This window comes from Dicentrarchus labrax, unplaced genomic scaffold (genome assembly GCF_905237075.1).
Source record: "Dicentrarchus labrax unplaced genomic scaffold, dlabrax2021, whole genome shotgun sequence".
In the NCBI taxonomy this organism is placed as follows: Eukaryota; Metazoa; Chordata; class Actinopteri; family Moronidae; genus Dicentrarchus; species Dicentrarchus labrax.
Window position 1 is genome coordinate 3,286,687 of NW_026136710.1, and position 20,585 is coordinate 3,307,271.

The 20,585-nt window shown below is 41.2% G+C and overlaps 1 protein-coding gene and 1 long non-coding RNA gene across 5 annotated transcripts; both read right to left on the minus strand.

Annotated features, from left to right (window-relative positions):
• Window positions 1–436: 436 nt before the first annotated feature.
• sec31a (SEC31 homolog A, COPII coat complex component) lies at window positions 437–18,738 on the minus strand. 4 transcript variants are annotated; one of them, XM_051412446.1, is made up of 28 exons: window positions 18,530–18,737; window positions 16,872–16,951; window positions 16,487–16,610; window positions 16,183–16,381; window positions 15,995–16,090; window positions 15,516–15,656; window positions 15,278–15,420; window positions 15,031–15,130; window positions 14,772–14,933; window positions 14,399–14,551; window positions 14,077–14,307; window positions 13,893–13,967; window positions 13,721–13,762; window positions 11,768–12,127; window positions 10,365–10,521; window positions 10,055–10,233; window positions 9,844–9,970; window positions 9,589–9,734; window positions 8,939–9,112; window positions 8,405–8,647; window positions 7,872–7,967; window positions 6,399–6,498; window positions 4,813–5,169; window positions 3,105–3,160; window positions 2,780–3,016; window positions 2,530–2,649; window positions 2,360–2,431; window positions 437–2,071 (listed from the first exon to the last, which is right to left on the minus strand). In XM_051412446.1, the coding sequence occupies exons 2-28, from the start codon at window positions 16,948–16,950 to the stop codon at window positions 1,892–1,894; spliced, it is 4,149 nt and encodes a 1,382-aa protein (XP_051268406.1). In that variant the 5' UTR covers window position 16,951; window positions 18,530–18,737; the 3' UTR covers window positions 437–1,891. The 4 variants fall into 4 exon arrangements, with proteins under 4 accessions (XP_051268406.1, XP_051268405.1, XP_051268407.1 ...); XM_051412445.1 differs by having other exon boundaries at window positions 4,762–5,169; XM_051412447.1 differs by lacking the exon at window positions 7,872–7,967 and having other exon boundaries at window positions 4,762–5,169; window positions 18,530–18,738.
• A 396-nt stretch (window positions 18,739–19,134) lies between these two features.
• LOC127370422 (uncharacterized) lies at window positions 19,135–19,502 on the minus strand. Its single transcript, XR_007886232.1, has 2 exons — window positions 19,374–19,502; window positions 19,135–19,183 (listed from the first exon to the last, which is right to left on the minus strand). It is a non-coding gene; the product is annotated as an uncharacterized LOC127370422 (long non-coding RNA).
• Between the last annotated feature and the right edge of the window lie 1,083 nt (window positions 19,503–20,585).

Genomic DNA, 20,585 nt, shown 5'->3' on the forward strand with positions numbered 1-20,585 from the left:
TTCTGACCAGCGTACGAACAGTTCTCTCTAGTTTTCTTGGTTTTCCAGATCTCATCTTGACCTCCAGTTCCCCTGAACTGCTGTCTCTTAATTATTTCACACGGTGGAAACTGCCAGCTGACCTTGCTTTGCTATGTTCTTGCAGTCTTCCTGTAGCTGCTTAGAGGAACTCAGGGTTGATGTGTGTTCAGCAAGGTTTTAAAAAGTATTTCTAAAGGCTTAAAACTGGCACCAGCTGATATTTCCTAATCACTATTGTAACAAACTGCAGAACTCTTAGGTTGCCCAAACTCTTGCACAGGCCACAATAATGCTTTTATTTATGTTCAATTTATGAAATAAATCAATCAACTGTAGGAACAAGAAGAGAAACATATTATAGTTTATTTTTAAATGAATTTAAAAGAAAGCAACTGAAATAAAAACAACAACATCGTATTGTAAATAAATACTATTTATTGAAAATATTGCATGTAGTCAATCTAAAACAAGGACTTGTTTTCCTTTATTAACAACATAAAGTGAAGTTGACCACTCAGACTACAGCCCTCATCATAGTTGGAATGAAAATCAAGTACAAGTCTTCTTCCAGTTTTCCTTCTGAGGTCGGATTAATTAGCAGACAATTAACCTCAAATGCCGTTGAAAGAAGGCTGTTAGCGTTTCTGTTTGTTTAAGCATGCATACTTTAAAATTCCATAAAAGCACAGTCTCTTTAAAAATCCATTGCACTCTGCTGAGCTTCATGATTACACTGAAAAAAACAAAACAAGGATAAAACAAATAAAAACAAATTAAAACGACATGAAAACGTCCTCAACGAATGGGACTGCGTTGCTTTGCATTGACATATCCCACACTGACTGTATCTTGGTCCAATGTGTTGTATGTAGTGACACCAGTGGTGAAAGTAAGCCGGTAAAATCCAGACAGAGGATTCAGAGAACTGATACAAGTCATATTAGGTTTATTTAAAAAGAAAAACTGGCCCTCTTAGCATTAAATTGGCTTTAAATGCTTATAAGAGTGATTATTGGTTATTAATCTAACTGCCAATTCAATACTCTGTCATCCCTTTCTCATCTGGAGCCTCATTTGCAGCTCAACATGCAGGCAATGGTGCGTTTATGTGTAAAAAATAAAGCATGACTTCGCAAAATTCTATGTATTTATGGGTTATAATGCATCTGAGCATTGTTGTAGTGCACAAATATTGAAAGACTATAAAGATGAACAAGCTAATATTTTTTAAGTGATTTGCATGATCACGCAGTTGTGAGACAAAAGCATGCAGATATTAATACCTAATTCATTGAGAACGGCTTTATTCTTTAAGCTGACTACATTTATGTTGATCATCTTAATACAGGTGGATGGAAATGCCCTTAAAATTTCCTGACTTTCCCGTTGCTTTTCCTATTTTAGTTTTCATTGCTGATTAATACTGGCCTTCCATATCCAATACGCTGACACTGTGTGCCTTCATTATAGTTTGATCACCAGTTTTTCAATAAGATTCTTGCATATTCATTAAATCCACATGACTACACGTTTAAAAACAAAACATTTAGAGTAATTTTGTTTGGTTGAGTTGAATTAAAACAGCCTCCAGCCCTTCGTTTACTGTGTGCGTTTGTTGGCACGGGGCTGAGAATTTTACTTTCACCACTGAGTGTGACCGATAGCATGGCTTGTGTTTGAGTTGCGTCAGAAAACATGAATGGCACAAAGAAGAATTTAACAGGATTTTTTTTTCGTACATCTCTCAGAATTCTTCCGCGAGTCAGATGCGGCGCCCCGCGAAACGAGCTCCACCCCCGACCAGTCACTCCCCACCGTCCACCGGTCAAAGACTCGGAGGAGTTCGGAGGTTTTTTTCTCTGCCCCCCCATCAGACCCCGAGTTTGTTGGCTTGTGTCAGCACCACCTTGAGCACGGGCATGAACGCCGACGTCTCGCTGAAGTTGCTGCTGCTGACTATGTGAGTGTGGATGTTGAGGCCCTCCGTGTAGGACCTGGACTCTATACTCCTGGCGATGTTGTGTAGTCCTCCTACGATGGCGGGAGAGAGCTGGAGAACAGGAGAAAGAGTTCTCCTTTGTAAACTCATTTGGCCTCATGCAAGAACATTTTTATATTCTTATTCTAAAGCTTCTTATTCTAATGATATTTCTGTTAAAATGTCAATACACATATTATCTGCGTCTTCCAGCCTCCTGCAGCTTCCTATTTTTCTTTTGTGTTCTTACTTTCATTCAGTAAAGCTGCCGTCCCTGCTTTTACAAACATTGCTGAGCATGCCTCTTCTTCCTCCTCCCTGTAATAGTGCAATAAGTGAGCCAATATGTGGGACACTCACCGTCTGCTCTCTGAGTTTATCGTAGAGCGCCTCCAGACGTTTGTTGGCATCATCAAGCTTCCTCTTAGTTTGCTGTGAAAACATAAAAAATGGAGTTTGGTTAAAAATTTGAATGATTCACTCTGTAAAGTAAAGATGAACTGAGTTATCTCTCCAGCAGATGGACTCACAGGGTCGGTGGCTACAGCCAAGCACTTCTGGATCAGCCCCTCAAATGTGGTCTTCAGGACCAGGTGCTCGTCTGGGATGGGCTTCTTCATGATCTTCTCAGCAGGGATGGACTGCAGAGGCTGAAAGGGTTAAACAGAAGATTTTGTAAATGACTCAAAGAATGTGTTGATGTTTATGTTGCTATTACTTGTAGCTTGAGTTATATTATGAAGGTTGGAGCTCTTATTTTGAAGGTGTAATGAAGTGTACCTGTATAACATCTCCAGTCGGTGCTCCCGGTGCTCCCTCCATACTGGTCTTGGGCATTGCGGGGTTCATGGGTGGAGGGGAGAACTGCTGCTGGTGCATGCCTGAGTAAGGGACCTGGGCACCATGTGGGCCCTGGACCATGCCCTGAGGGGCCCCAGACGGTACCTGCTGGGCCTGAGGGTCAACGCCCAGCGGGCACATGATGGGGGCAGGAGGGGTGTAGATCTCGCGAGTCGGCTGTATAAAGATAAATACATTTCGTTTAATATATTAACGATCGATAGATGTCGATGATGTTCCACCATCTTCACTGACAGAGACTAACCTTCTTCTTCGATGCTCTGCTCAGAGCTGGAGGGTCGTTCCAGCCATTCTGAGGCCCTACAGGAGGAAACAAAATCCAAATCATTCACTCGATCTCCCACTAGCAGGGTACAGCCTGATTTATGTTTTTAAAATATACGTTTATTTGATTTATTAGCTTTGATCACAGATTTGTATAATTTCAAAGAAAAGTTTGACATTTTGGGAAATACACGCCAAGAGTTTGATGAGAAGATCGATACCACTGGGGGTTAAAATCATTAAATCGTGCTATATAAATAAAGTGGATTGGATTGGGTTATGTGCTGAACACGCTTTCTTTATGCTAAGCTGAGCTAACTGGCTGTGGCTTCATACTAAGTGTACAGACGTGTACAATAAACCAACAAGATATAATATGTTAGTTCATGAGTGTTAGAGGTGTTTGTAGACACGAGAGTGGTATCAATCTTTTCATCTAACTCTCATTAAGAAAGCAAATAAGCCCCAAAATGCCGAGCTTACACCTTTAAAGTCACACTTCAAATCTACAATGTTGCGTTGATTGAGCTGCAACTTTACTTATTAAAACAGATATTAACAAACATTTTTAATTAACATAATGTGATTTATAATCATTCAAAAGATCAAAAGAATCTTCATTGTAGCTTCAAGACAAATTTCTCTCAAAATTTGGTGATTCAGCCAATCAAACCACGTACGCTTCAAACTGGAAATAAGCCGTGCAAATTTAATTCAGAGAAGCTGCACTTATATTATATATTTAGATAAATTATTCCAGTAAACTTTAGTTTGAATTATAGTCGTGATTTCTTCCTGTTACTGAGATTTAGGTAATAAAGTACAACGATAAGCGGCATCTCTCATTTTCCTTCTATTTCCAAAGATAACGGATTGAATTTCACATAAAAGCAAACGGCTTTTATTCAAGTTGTTCTTTAGTCAATAAATAAATATGTCCTGAGTCATTTGCTGAAAAAGACAACGCAATTTTAGGTTTATCACACACACGCACACGCACACGCACACACACACACACACACACACACACACACACACACACACACACACACACACACACACACACACACACACACACACACACACACACACAGGTTTTTAAGTTTTATGTTTATTTTCTGGACTGTAGATGTCTCTGAAGCAGAAAATGCTATTAAACTATATTAAGTATATATATGTTATAAGTATTTTGTTTTTATTTATTTATCTTTTTTAAATTGCATTTACTCAGGCTGTATCAGGCTGTATTGCCCAGTGAGCTGCTTCTTCTTCTAAAACATTGAGGCATTACATTTTCCAGCATAATTTCCTTTTTTTTCATATTTTTCTTGTTACTTTCCTATTGCAGATTTAGAGCTCTATTTGTAGTAAACTTGTAAACATATGCACTGATAAACTGTCACTGGCACTTTGACTTTATTCCTTAATGGTTGTTTTATTACAAAAACTGATTTTGTTTTGAAACCAATCTGGATTATGTTTATATCTTAACAAGGTAAAAAACTGAAAATGCTCGTCTAAGTGAGTTAAAAGACGCCCTGAACTGTCTGCTAGTTAAAAAGAGGAAGTTCAAACTGTGGTTGTCTTTGAACATACAGGCTGAGAGAGTTTGTGAGGATGATCAGAGCCATGCAGACCTGTTCTCTGAGAGGCGGGGATCAGCCCGGGGTCGGGGTCATGCTGTGTACCTGAGACTCCGCACGGTGGAGGAAGAGGCATGTACGACACCGGAGATCCCGGACCGCCATGCTGGAAAGACGCTCCGGAGGACGGAAGAGCAGAAAAAGAGGAGGAGGAGGAGGAGGCAGAGGCGGTCGGAAAGAAAGGAGAAGGATGGGAGGGAGGAGAGGAGGACAGGCACTGGCTGATGGGAGGTTGTCCGGGATAGACCGGAGGTGCTGGCTGAGAGGGCATGGGCTGTGTGTACTGAGAGAGAAAGCCAGGAGGCTCTGCAGGAGGAGGAGCAGCAGAGGAGTACTGAAGAGGCTGATAGATAGACACCCCACCAGCTCCAGGTGGGTACTGGCTGACCTGGGGGGGGTAGGCTGGGAGTCACACAGGATACAACAGAGGCTGTTAGTGTTATATTGACAGTATCATGCAACAGGGCAGACTTATAATAAACAGGCTAAAAGTGCATGCTACTGCGCTCTATGTTAAAGACTCAACAGGCAAAGAGATAAAACAGTCACAATAAGACATATTCAGTTAGTGAGATCAGATATTACAGAGTCAAACATTTTCTAAAAGGAAATGCTTGTCAGGGTTTTAAAGAAGAGAGAACTGAGGCTGCATGTTCACTGTATGTCAGGCAACCCCGTCTCCTACTACTAATGTTTCTATACAGGACGAGCTACCGGTCAGTGCAGGTGGCGTCATGTTCACAGCTCTTCTCTGTCAGAAGTCAGTGTGAATCAATGTTATTAAAGTTCATTAAAACTGAACTACAAACATTTTAGTTAAAAAAAAAATTACCTTTTCACTTTGTTTACACATGATGACGAAGTTATGGTCAAAATGGGTTTCTTATGTATGACAGTCACAACCACAATTTATGGAGTTAAATTAATTTGTTTGTTATTAAGATTTTGTTTACTCTATTGTCCATTAAATTAGCATAAAATGGAAATTCACCTTTGGCACTGACATATGTCAACACACAATAATTCTACATTATAGTAGAAAAGTTAAAGTGGCTTAGTGTCAAGTGACGGTAATGAAAGTAATGGGCACTTAAGCCTTCATAACCGGAACAATACATAATACACAGCAGTAACTGATCAATAAAAAAACCTATTTTGATTTATTTGATAATAGATAATGTGGATTGTTCTGAAAACACTAAGACCAACACTGAAACTAATAAAAACTAAACTAAAACCAGACATTTCTAAATTATAAGAACTAAACTGAAACAAACAAACATGAAAAACTAAATAAAAAATACAAAACTATAATAACTCTGCAGCAGAACTAAAAGGCAGCGATGCTTTTTTTCTTTTTGACAGACATGAACGCGACCTAAAAAGTTTAGTTTAAGTAGGGACAAGAGGGGATTGTTTTTGGTTAAATATTGATATTGTCTCATCTTGTGTTTAAGTTGAGAAAACATGACCATGAAAAAGAATCGTTCAGTGTGAACAGTTTGCAGATGCGTTCAAGTATATAAACTTCATATTTAGGAGGCAAGGTTGCTTAATGACAGTTAAACTCTCGTCTGATAATCTCTGACACTCAAATCAACAACCTTCGTAACAATGTGTGAAACACTTACGCTGGTACTGATGGGACACCATGTAAGGAGTGGAGGAGGGTGCAGGTGCGGCGGCTGAGCCGGAGGGTGGCATCCCGTACACGGGGTTTGAAGGCTCCGCCTGCAGAGACACAAAAACAAACCTGAAGCCAAAAGACAGAGAGAAAGATCCACTGGTAACGTCTCTGTGCTCAGACCAGCCCCAAACCGAGACCTTTAATAATGTTATAACACTGTATGACATTATATTAGTTTATATTAGAATATAATACTAAAACAATATTAATAATAATAATAATAATAATAATAATAATAATAATAATGGATATGATTAAATACTTAGAATTGACCTAAATATTGATTAAACATTGAAATAATCTGTAAAAAAAAAATACATTTGCCACACGACTTGATCCAGATGCTGAAAATCAATGAATCAAAATTATTATTATTTATAGGATTAAATTATTGATATGATTAATTGGGAGAACTCATGCTCGATCTGATCAGCTGTTTTATTAGAGTAGATAAAAGATAAAAAGAGTGGAGGTTCCTAAAGACACAAGTTTAATTTGTCATCAACTTACTCAGAGAGTTAATGTTAAATAGTGACAACTAGAGCTGCAACGATTAGTTGATTAACAGCAATATACCCTGTTAGTGATTTCATACACAAAAGATTGAAATCTGAAGCGGTTCCCTGCATCTTTTGGTCATTTTCTTCTTTAAACGTTCATACGTTCATTTGTTTTGATTTGATGTTCATAAATGGTTGTCAACAAAACGTCTTTTCCCTACAGTGATTTCATTTATCTATTTCTTGATCCTGTCTCTTACCTTTGCTCCATTTATTTACAGGATTGTCTCCTTTTAAAAAAAGTTAGTTTTATTCTTTATTTTCAGCACAATGTAACCTTCATTATCTGATGTTTGAGTTTGAATCTGCTGTAGCATAATTTCCACCACTGCGGATTAAATTCTATCCTTCATTTACTTGTTCCCGGTCTTGTTTTGTTAATTTTCCCTGTGTTGTCAAATAATGTTTTAGATTAGGATTGACTCAGAACATCTCTAGTAGACCTTTCCCATGCGAGTGTAAAAACAATGCCCGGTGATGCGAACAGAGGGCAGAAAAGCCTGTGTCAGACTTGCTCTTTTGCTCTTCTCAAAGTCATTTAATATCTGCAGATCAGCAGTATTATGTTTGCTAAGAAGGAACAGCGTGCACGTGGAGGTGTGGTGTGTTTAGACTATGTGAAGAGTGATGTCTGTGTGCAGGAGAAACAAATGAGAGACTGAGTGAGGACATGCATCACAGGAGACAAAGAGTATCAACAGGAAGCGGGGTAATACCACAGCAGCCAAACCGGGAAATCAGGTTATTAATCCCATCAGTGAAAACACATTTGCATTCATTAGGGTAAGCCTGCGTGTAAGAACATCTGTAAACATCTGTGAAGGTGTGTGTCGAGGTCCGGTGGGCGGTCAGTGTACCTGCTGGTCTGAGGCGCTGCCTACTTGAGGAGGGACATTGGGGAGGGCTGTTGGAGTTTGGTTACTCCAGGAGGTGACAGTGGAGGCAGCCCTCACCTGAAGCACACAGAGACACACGGCACATACCAATGATGGCCGCAGCATGGGGGGAAGGGAGGAGAGGGAGGGGGAGGGGAGAGGGATACCAACAACACCACAACGCACTGGACCAGAGCCAGGGTTCAAATTACACAAACACACAGCTCACCCAAAAAATAAATTGTGTACATTATTTTACACATTTAGGAATCGGCAGGCGATTTAAACCCTGGCTGGGTTGGAAATCTAATCAATGAAATGACTACAACCAGACAGGAAACTGCGATGAGCACCGCACCAGGTGATTAGTTAGTATGTGTCAAATCTAAATCTGTGTGAAACCTGATGTCTAACAATAAAAGATGAACAGGTTTCACACAGATTCAGGTTTATAAGAGTAATATGTCAAAGTGAAAAACTTGAACACACGTGATGTGTAGAAAAGTGGAACATACTGGTTGGTAATACTGCTGCTGTGCCGGGGCAGAGGCGGCGGGCGTAGGCATGGCTACCGGAGCTGGCGCAGGGGGCTGAGGCACCATGGCGGGCTGGATCGGGGTGAACGGATGCCGGGGCAGAGCCTGAGTCCGGGTGGGAAGCTGAGCCTGAGGTCTCGGGGTTTGTACCTGAGCTGCAGGAGCCACCGGCTGCTGACCCAGAGCCCGACTGAGACGGTCACGAAGCTGCTGTACGGCAACCTGTAAGGTCCAGATGAGAAGAATTGTGTTAGTCTTTGTGTCTTATTATCATTTAAAAGATATAACATGTAACATTTTCACATTAAAATAGATCTTTGATAATAAACACTATGATGAAATGTGTGTTTTGTTTCCTTTGACGAGAGGTTAGGTTACCATAATCTGACTCGTTCCAAACTCCATGAATACTTCCAACTCAGAAACACATGCTGTATGTCTCTTTGATGCATATATAGATAAAACAATTAAACTACATTTTCAAATGGTTTGCAGTCCTGGTGTGTTACATACCTGGTTGGTGTTGTCGGGCAGGTAGGTGATGGCAGTGGACAGACTGCCCTGGGAGGCCAGCAGGTAGGCATACTGGCTCATCTTCTCAGCCAGCAGGATGCCGATAGCAGCGGGACCAGAGCGCTGGGTCTGCTCTACTGCACGCCGCAGCACCACCACCTTCTCCACCAGGTCCTGAGTCATAGAAACACAGCACATCAGCAAGACTAAAAGATCCAAGCTGCAATCACAGACTTAAATGATTGAAAATGTGATCACTTCTCTTCCTGCTTTTTCATCCGTACAAGATCTGCTCTCCTTCCATTTGTATGGTGGTTATAGCAAACGTTTGCCTTTTTACACATCCGGCAAAAATGGAGCAACATTAGCATTCATTTTGAGACATGTTTATAACAACCCAACAAACTTAACATTATATGGAGTTAGTAACAGAGCCGAATCAATGTATGTGTTAAATAGGAGAGCAAATGCTGTTTTGTTACATCTGCTTACAGAACATCGGCAAAAGAGTTGATCGAGACCAAAAATAGAGCTAAAAGAGGGTGGATTCAATTCATTAGCTGGACAGAGATGCAGCCCCCAAGTGTCCAGAGAAATCAGTTGGTTGCAAGTTTAAAAGATACAGAACTGGAGTCACTATCTCAACACACCTGGAGAGAGAGTGGACAGTGTCCGTCCTGCGCTCTGCTCCAACAAGACACAAGTTTCTCCACGTTTCCAGCACAGATGTAACACAGACAGGCCTGTGCTTGCAGCTGGGCGTCCTCTGCTGCCTCCAGTCTGCCCCCGAGAAGGTCTAAAAAACAGATAAGTTCAGTTAGAGAGTGCAAATTCTGTTTAATAGAAGGAGGGATGGTAGAGTAGACACTGACTAAACTCAAACATGCATGCATGTTTAAACTTACCACAGAGGGAGGAGAACTCTTCAGGCTGAGCGTAGGTCATGACAGCCGCCAGGGCCTCCTTCCAGTTCTGCAGATCGCACGTCTTCAGGATGTCATGCCAGTCTTTCATCACCACGGCACTGATCAGCTGCAGGAGAAAGACAGAGGTTATCATCAATAATAAACTCTTCATTCATAAACATATCAGTACAGATGTTCTTCTTGTCATTACCTTCGTTATCTTGCTGTGTGTTTTGGTGAAATACTTCTTCTGGGTTTTCTCTAAGAGTTCGGCCCCTCCGGCGATAGCCAGGATGATGCTGTCTGCCATCCGGTTGTCATGGAGACAGAGCTCCACGGCTCCCTCAAAGTCTCCGGTCAGCAGGGCCTGTGTGATCAACCCGTCCACATCTGACAGGAAAGTGTAAATATTTGTACAGGAATCAAACACTGCAACCACGGTCAGTTCTTTCTCGGTGGCTGACGGTGGTATTCGGTGAAATCTGTAGTTTTATGTCATGAAAGGTTTAAAGACTTGTTACCTTGACTGATGCTGAGGCTGACTCCCTCTGTGTGAGCCAGGGTTGGAGTTGGAGCTGGAGCTGAAGCTGGAACCTCAGTGTGGTCCTCAACTGGAGGGGAGATCTCAGCAGGGCTGGGCTCCTCCTCCTCCACCTGCTCCATCGGTGCCGCCGTCTCCTGAAACACCAGAGAAAACATCCGGTCATGTCTCAAGTTTACTCACTATGAAGCTCTGTAAAGCTCAAGGGAGCCGCGGATTCAGGTGATAATTCCTGTTGTCACATTGTTTTCACATCGTCAGAAAAATATAAAAAAAGAATTACAGCTGCTTTAAAGACCCTGAACTACCCACACAGGTGTCTTCAATTATTCTGGCTGATTAGACCTCTTCTCAGGTTGAAGATGGAAATGATGTGAGATCACCACTTTGTGCACTAATAAGACTGATGGCACAGGTAACACGAGAGTCAGGGAGATGTCACTAAAGCACACTGGGTCTGTACCAACACCCACAGTCTACAGACTCGAGACCGCCACGAGCACTGAATCGTTGTTTAAGTGCCACAAGGTAGAAAGACAAGTGTGTCCCACGCAGTTCTCTGAACCCAGACTTGATCCACTTGTATCTTAATATTCCTTTGAAGCAGAATTCAGGGCTCAGTGTATCCCACAATTCACAAAAGTTGAAATTCTGACATGTTGGATTCAGAGTGAATATTATTATTCGTGTCCCAACACTGTAGTTGTGGCAGAGCCTCCAACAGAGTGATAACAATAATACTGCATATCTGATATCGTAAAAATAAAGATTTAATTGTATATAATCTAATCAGTGATTTTGTAATAAACCTTTCCTAAAAAAAAAACATTGCAGACATTCAGAAAAAGATCATGTTATGTCTCTTTTATGTACAGTTGACCTACATGATTAATTGCTTAAATAACTGTATTGATCCTCTCAGCTCCTGCTTTAATTGTAATCTGATTAAAACTCTTAATGTTGTACAGTTGATGCTACTTAATGATGCGGAAATCTAATCAAACCAAGACCTCTGAGCTCAAATGAACCATGTATTTTTATATACTTTTGGGGCTTTTCTTGCCTTTAAACAATAGTGACAGTTATAGAGTGACAGGAAAGGGGGGTGTCCCATTAACCCCGGATGTTCTCATTAATCAGAACGTGTCTCAGCAAGTCCTAATGAACCTCAGTCTTAATGGGCACTGTGGCAGTTACCAGAAATACTCGACTACTCACAAATACCTCAAGTGTGAGTACTGGGACGGATCCAGTCCGTTACTAGCCCACACAGGCAGTCCTGAGAAAAGGTCTTATCAACCAGAAATAATCAAATTCTCCTTCTGTTGTGGATGAAACGAGTTCATTTTGAATGTAATTGCATGTGCAGTGATGAAAGTGTACCTCCTCCAAGGGGATCTCTTCTTCCTCTTCCTGCTTCTCCTCCTCTTTCTCCTCTGCTTCCTCCTCTGCTTCCTCCTTTGCTTCCTCTTCCTCTGCTTCATCCTCTGCTTCATCCTTTGCCTCCTCCTCATGGAGAACCTGGTCCAGATTTTCTTCTGGTTCGCTGGAAAGAGCGTCCTCTGGATCTGCTGCCGCCAGCTCTTCGGTCTCTGGGTCAGGAGTGGAGTCTAGTTCCATTGTGGCCTCTGGCTGGAGGTTTGCTGCGGCAATCATGTCGAACGCTGCCTCGGGAGTGTCAATGGGAGGCATGAAGCGGAGTTCCGGTAAAGGTGGCAGGCTGACCGGAGCGGGCACCTCCACCTGAACGTTGAGGGAAGATATGGGTTCAAATCAGGGACTATCATTGAACACTGAACAGCAGAATAACGGAGAAATGGGAGGCTGAAATTAACAAATAGATACCATTAAATAAATGGAAAAAGTGTGATGGGAGGCGTATTTGGTGACTAATTCTTGGAGGGTGTTCAAATATAATAACAAGATACATGCAGACACCAAAGATAACAGAAAAATGGAGCCTGATTAGCTCGGACAAGTGCTGGAGAAGATGTGAACTGCGGATTAGCAACCGTATATTTCTTATTTTCTATTCATGCTCAAAGTTACATCATTTTTGGAAAGATGTGTTCGATTTGTGATGCAGAAATTAAAGTAAAACTCAAGTTAAAAAGAAAAAGATTTGCACCAACAGGTTGGAATTAGACTCAAACTAAACACTAAACTAAGAGTTGGATCAGCTGCGATCAACAAGCGGTTGTAGAATCAACTGAGACTACGGTGTCTGCGAAATTAGCAAAAAATGCCTCATACATGTTATACACTGGACCTTTAAATTAGTGGTAGAATAAACCGATTGTTTCTCTGTGATGGTAAAACTAGTCTGTAAACCTCTTCCTCTGAGTAGTTTCAAAAAGTGAAGTAGTATCTGCTCCACTGAGACTTTATATGAATGAATACTTGCAACACTTCCTTATTGCAAAATCTAAGACAGACACAAACAGTTTGAAGCATTTCAGCCAAAAACTGTTGCACTAATTAGTGCCAATAGTAGTCAGTCAGTTCTGTTGTACTGTCAGTGAAAGACTGTGTACGACACAGTAAGCAGGACAGTAATGTAGTGTGCTAATGAGCAATTTGGAAGCATCTCCATAAATCAACAACAGGGACACTTTCACTGTTTAAACATAAAAAAGGAGTTTTTATATTAAAAAATGTAAAAAGTTCATGTTGGCTGATTTTGTTTCTTTTATTGTTTTTCAAGTTGAATTTCCATTGGAAAGGTCAAATAACACCACAACACCAGGACTGGGTTGCATAATAACTGTATGTTGTAATAAACAGAGGTGGCTTATCATCACACAGGATCTGATGAAAATATATGTGGGCGTCAGAATGAGCAGCAATTTAGAAAACAACATAAAATAATATTTGGGCCAATTAGAAGGTGATCTTTTTAACCACATGACTACCCGGAGATACATTTTTAAAAGGTTAAAGGAATAGCTTAAAGGCTCTATCAACACGTCTAATGCTCACTAATTAACAGGTTATATCTTGTTTGTGTAATCTCTTTTGGCCGGCACAACAACTTCCAAGAGTCTCTTGAGCTTTCCAGGCAAGCTGTTTCCCCTGTTTCCAATCTTTATGCTAAGCTACGAGTCTGCTGACGGACAGATATGATGAGGTATCGATCTTCTCATCTAACTCTCTGCAAGACTGCGAATAAGCTCCCAAAATGTTGAGCTATTCCTATTATATTTTATTTTATTCTTAATTATTTTACAGATTTTACCTCTAATGTCTTAATATTTTTATTGGTTAAGTGTTGGTATTTTATTTAATCATATTTTATTTTAACCTATAATAGTTATATCACTGACTAAACGAACTTACCTGCAGAGGTTCAGCAGGTTTTTCCTCTAGTGCTGCTGAAATCTGACAACAAAACGGACACAGTTATCACAAAATGTACTCAAACACACCTGATAAAAGCACTGAAATATTTTGAGTAAATATATATAAAGTGTCATATGGGGCACACAAGAACCAAGAAAAAACATTTCACCTTTAAGGCTAGCTCCTCCTTGTTGTACCCCAGAAGCTCCAGGTACTTGCTGCGGATATCACTTTCGAAATTAGCCTGAAAAGACAAAACAGTCACACGCACAGCTTAAAGAATGACCCCATGGTTTATTGCAAATATATTAATATATGTCCAAGTTTATTGAGATTTTAGTTTTTTTTACTACCTTGAGGAATGACCAGAGAGTCTTTTCAAACTCGTTTTCGGCTGCATCGATCTTTCCCTGGCAGAAATCCACGAAGCTGCCTGCACTCAGAGTGGCCTGCAGCTGATCGGAGCGCTTCAAAAAGGCTGTTTCTGTAACAACCTGACTGATATGTACAACGTGTGCAGTGGGCTGCTGAGGCTGCTGAGGGTTCGGCTTGGAGTTCTCCAAAGATACCAGCTTCCCACCAAACTGTGGAGTGAACAAAGGCCAAATAAATGTAACTGTGTTCTCAGATGGTAAAACAAAGATTCTCAATGTCATGGAAAGTAAAGAAACTCACAGCAAATGAGGCTCCAACTGGTCTGCGGATCCACTTGGGTGGCTTCTTCAGTGGGAGGATTGTCCCAGAAGGGGCTGCAGTCTGGGGCAACTGCAGTGGAGGTAAACTTTGTCCAGTCCCAAAAGGATCCATGTTCCCAAAAGAGTTGCTTATCTGTAACGAACACCCAGAGTCAAGTTAGACACAGAGGTGATGCTGAAGATGCCAGAAATCAGCCAAGTTTATGATGTGCAGCTCTAAATAAAAAGCCAATACGGACAGAGGTTGAGTGGGTTCAACACTAGAAGAGTAAATAATTGCAGAACAGTTGCAAACTATAAAAGCAGACAATGACTAAGGTCGAGTATTATTCGACTGCCCTCTTGTTTCTCACCTGGTCAGCGTGTCTCTGGCTTTGCGCCTGGTTGCTGCCTCCCATGATGGAATAGATGTCGATGTGTCCGTCGAAGCATGCAGCCGACAGCACCGCGGGGTTCCTGGGGCACCACTGGATGTCAAAGCACCACTGACTGCTGGTGGGCAACTCGTACAGCACCTGGAGGTTCAAACAGATGATTTACCAACATCAGAGGGACAACAGTAGATTGGTTGCATCAATGAGCTGCATGTAAATGAGACCTATATAGTTTTACCTCTCCTGTGTTTGGATTCCAGCACAGGATCCTGCTGTCCTTCCCGCAGCTCAGGAGCAGCTCGGGATCAGCCAAACTCCAGGCGATGGCCAGGACACCCCTGTATATAAAGAACAGTACAGTATGTGGCTAAAAGAACAATAGAGCTCTATGGCTCAGAAGAATAAGACATTTAGAGACAAAGATAATACTTGTTTTAAATCATGTAATACTGCAAAGGAAAGCTAAATTCAACATGTGTGTTTACCGTGTGTGATTCTCTAAAATCTTGAAAGGGGAGGTAGCAAAACGTAAGTCCCACATCTGGATGACCGGCATCCGGTCGTCCTCAGAGGCCATGACCAGCTGAGTGGCAACTTCTGGGTTCCAAGCCAGCCCGGAGCAATGCATCTAAAAAACAAATGCACACACAAACGTAGACGGTTTAAGATGGGCAGACGGAAATAGCATGTGTAAGACTTCCGAGTGCAGCAGAAACTACGTACTCTGTTGCTGTGGTCGCTAACTTTAATAATGAGGTCATTCTTGCGGAGGTCCCACACTGAGGCCCGGCCACTCGGGCTTGCAGAGGCCAGGATGTGTTGGACCTGCCTGTTCCAGGACACACAGCTGATGTCCTCTTGAGGCTTTAAGACAAAAACATGAGCTCTTATTTTCATTATACATTCATTATAGCCATCAAAACTCTTAAAAACATAATTTACGCGCACAAGATAATACAGATTAAGTCAAAAACACACAATAGAGGCATCAGAGTTCTCAATGTTGGAAAATAGTCATTATCACTTCATTATGGAGTTCAATGACATATACAAAGCTGTTCAAAAGAAGAACCTAGCACAGTAAAAGAACTTCACATTTTGACAAAAGGACACAGTAATTATGTTTAAATTAATCACCAAGATTTTAAAAAAAATTAAATAAATGTACAATCTAATTAATTAATAAAAGTAAAAAGAAATACCTGAGTTTTAGGTCCTGGTGTCATTGGAGAGCCAAAGTTATTCATGTCCCAGATATAAATTTCAGACTCATTCCCACCTGATGCAACCAGGTTTGTCTGCAGCAGAGAGAGCAAACATAAGATTAGTCACCGTTTGTTTGCAGGAACGCGATGTTAAACGAACGAGACTGGAGTTAAACGGATCGTACTTGGAACGGGTTGACGTCGAGAGCTCTCACTGGCCCCGTGTGCCTGTCGCTCTCGGCAATGATCACGTCGCTCTCTCCGGCCATGATCTTCGCAGGGTCGTACAAGATGACGTTGCCGTTCTCGCCTCCTGCGATGAGGACCCCGGATGGCTGCCCTTCCGCATCCATTCCATACGGACCCCAGACCAGTTTGTGGTATCTGCGGGGAGATCGAGGAGAACACAGAGTGTGTGATGAACTCCTGCATTCGAAGGAGAAAATAAAAAGGCCAATGACATTTTGTGTAACCGGCAGCTCTTAGTACCTGTGAGAGGAGGACAAGCTGCCACATGACTTCATGTCCAGAGATGGCTCTGTCAAGTCCAGCTCGAAAAACTCCAGGGAGGCATTGGTGCTGAAGGAGGCATCCAGCTGCTGGGCTGATGTTCCTGCAGCGAGAGAGAGTGACAGAGAGAGAGAGACAGAGAGAGAGAGAGAGCACACAGAAACCTTTTAGTACAGGTTGTCAACTCAAATCAACTTTAATTTGAGGTGCATGCTCTATGGATCAGATTAGTTTCAAGCAGCTGTATGAGTGGTTGAAAGACTTATTATAAAAATTATATAATGTCCTGTCAGAACACCGGGAAAAGCTCAGCAGCAGGCAGCAGGCAGCAGGCCTGTGCAGGTCGCTCGCTGCATGCTCGTACCTGTTGCAAGGTAGATGGGGTGGTGCTGTGCGGGACTCCAGCTCTGGATGGCTGTGCGGTTGATCTCCTTAAGTTTCATCCTGGAAAAAAAGAAAGAAAAGTAGATGCAGTAATTACTACAGTAATTACAGAGTGGTTGCAGTAAATTATAATTTTATTTTTTGCTTGGCTTTGCTTTTCTGCAGGAGTCACCACAGATAGCAGAGCATACGGTGTTTGATGCATTTTTTTTGGCTCTGAAAGTATGAGCAAAAAAAACATCTTATGTTGCTCGGCTTTATATTATGTTTATGTTTGAAAGGAGAGGTTCACATTTTCTTGAAACAACACCTGCACGCAGAGTTATCAGTCGCACAAAGGCAGTAATTTAAGGTACCCACTCGTGTTAATCATCATTTAATCGCAGAATGGACAGCAGGAACCAGTACAGCACCTACAAACACTCTTTAAATGTACATACGAGCATGTACACTGTAGCACATCTAACGCAGCCTAACACAGTCCTGCAATAAATTCAACCTCCATGAAGGTTATAATGCTATACTGACAGGTGTCTCTATTATTTATACCAATGAGGGGTAGACTAAATAACGGAAACACCTCTCTGTATAATGCAGCACAGTTCAGGAGCACCACAATCTGTGCAGCCTCCAAGATGAATGAATCAGCAGCTCTCTACAACAGGTTTTATTATAACCTTCACAAAGGGAGGATTTATTACAGGACTGTTGTGTTCGAGTGCATTAGTTTCCGCTCGGTGCACCTAATAAAAGTAGTATTTCTATTTAATTCATGGGAAAGGATATCCTCTTGAGATGCAGCATGTCATTTTTATTTTTTTTTAAAGTACAGACACACAAAGTATTACATAACAAACACTGCACAGACAACTTGCTCGCCCTTTACAGCCCCTCAGAACCAGTGACCTGGATAATAAATCAAAAGTACACAAAAATTAAAAAGCAGAAACAAGTTTTCAGATGAGAAAAATAAAGATTTCCCTCAATAGGAGGAGACAAACTAGTCCAGATATTAGATAAACAATAAATTCAGGTTTTCACTCCCAGTAATAAACACACAAGTTACAGAGTTACAGACAAAGGCCTACTTTGACTTCCACTAATTATCACATGCACCCTGCTTTATGCTGCTATAGGGGGGTTGGGGGGGGCAATGACATTAACAAATACCTCCCGAGAAACCAGGGGGAACCCATCGGCGTGCTTCCCTTCACATTCACTAGGTTAACATTAGCACACAAACAAACCAGAGAAAGTACAGTGCGAGCTAGCGGCGAGCTAACAGCTGATGGGGAGCATTTAAAAAAAAAAACCCCCAAAAAAAAAAGCCAACAAGGAGCCAGAAGCAGAGGCAGAAATCAAAAGTGAACAGAAAGCTGCAGGTTAGTGTCACACTTCTTGTACGAGGATATAGTACAGCATGTCCTACAGCCACAATGAGAGGGGGGGGCATTAGGTAGCCTGCTAGCTGATGTGCAGGCTAAATTATAACAGTGGGAAGACAGTTAATATATATATATACACACACACACACACACACACACACACACACACACACACACACACACACACACACACACACACACACACACACACACACACACAGAGATCTTATTACTTACACTTAAAGCGGCTTACCTTCCTTCCTTTCTTTCTTTGCTCCCTCTCACATGAACGATCAATTAAAGCTGGTGACGAACACAAGTTCCTCTTTCTGTCTGAAGGGTCAACGGCTGTGCGGACAGACGGACAGACGGAGAGGCTACCGGGTCCCGGCTCCGGACTCAAGACGGATTTCCACGTCCCCACTGGTCTCCATCAACGTGGCACTAAACAACAGTGCCCTCCTCCCACGAAGAAGAACAGCTTCCGGTGGGGGGGCGTCAACGGCGCTACTTCTGCTAGCATGCTAACTTATTCTGCTTCGGGTTTTAATGGCGGTTGGCAGTTAGCATGCTAACTGTGCTAGCATGCTAACTTCTTCAGCTTCGGGTTTTAATGGCGGTTGGCAGCTAGCATGCTAACTGTGCTAGCATGCTAACTTCTTCAGCTTCGGGTTTTAATGGCGGTTGGCAGCTAGCATGCTAACTGTGCTAGCCTGCTAACTACTTCAGCTTCGTTTTAATGGCGGTTGGCAGCTAGCATGCTAACTGTGCTAGCCTGCTAACCTCTTCAGCTTCGTTTTAATGGCGGTTGGCAGCTAGCATGCTAACTACGCTAGCCTGCTAACCTCTTCAGCTTCGTTTTAATGGCGGTTGGCAGCTAGCATGCTAACTGTGCTAGCATGCTAACCTCTTCAGGTTCGTTTTGTTGGCGGTTGGCAGCTAGCATGCTAACTACGCTAGCATGCTAACTTATTCAGCTTCGGGTTTTAATGGCGGTTGGCAGCTAGCATGCTAACTACGCTAGCCTGCTAACTTCTTCAGCTTCGGGTTTTAATGGCGGTTGGCAACTAGCATGCTAACTGTGCTAGCATGCTAACTTCTTCAGCTTTGGGTTTTAATGGCGGTTGGCAGCTAGCATGCTAACTGTGCTAGCATGCTAACTTCTTCAGCTTTGCGTTCTAATGGCGGTTGGCAGCTAGCATGCCAACTGTGCTAACTTTGCCAACGTTATAATTTTTTTTAAATAATAAATCTACTCAGAAAACCTTAATTGAAGAGAAACATACATAATATAATACACATCGATTATATTAAGTATTCTTGTGTAGTTAATAATATATTTTTTATTGGTGACGTATTTCATAATGTAAATATTTCTATATAATTATAATAAATATATAACTTATAATTTAAACAGCAGTTTTTAAAACCAAGTTACAAAGTGCCTTATATGGACGGAACCAGGTTTGAAACAAACAATTTAAATCATATAAATAAATAAAATAATTTAAAAAAATCAGTAAAAATAAATACCAAAAATAAAAACATAACATAAAACATGACGAATGATTTAAATAGTTACAAATATACAAATTAAAGAATAAAATAACAATACCATTTCATAATATACCAAACACCTTTAGAGTATGAATGATGCCCATTCTAAAAAATTACTAAATACAACCTCTTCTTTTCATTTAACGTCTATAAGCAATAAAATTATGTTCTTCATGAGATATTGCATGTGTCATGTGATTCAGTTGTTTGAATCACTATTTATATTGTTCTTAGTAGATTAAAGCCCTTTGAGAAGAAAAACTAATTTTAAAAAAATTATATTAAAAAAAAAAAAAAAAAAAAAAAAAAAAAAATCAATACAGTCAAAATACTTAACATTAGAGGCAAGTCCTCTATTTAAAATGTTACCTCAGTATATTATGTACCAGGAATTAAGTTTAATTAAAAAGTACTCATTGATATGTTAACAGTTTTATTGTTGTTGCTCTAGTTTAAACCACTTTTATACACAGATCAGTCCAGTTGTTTCCCAACCTAGGGGGGTCAGGCCCCTTCAAAGAAATCTGGTCCGGAGATAACTGATCATCAGTTACACGCCACCTTTCAGAAGACGTCACGAGTCAAAAAGGTTGTGTGCCACTGGTTTCATCTTTATAAAAGTAAATCTCAATATGGAAAGTAACCAAGTGTCAGATATATTGAGTAAGAAGTGCAATATTTCCTTCTCAATAGTAAGAGTATCGTAGTACCTCTATATAGTATACCTAGTGTTTGTGTAAATGCAATTGCTT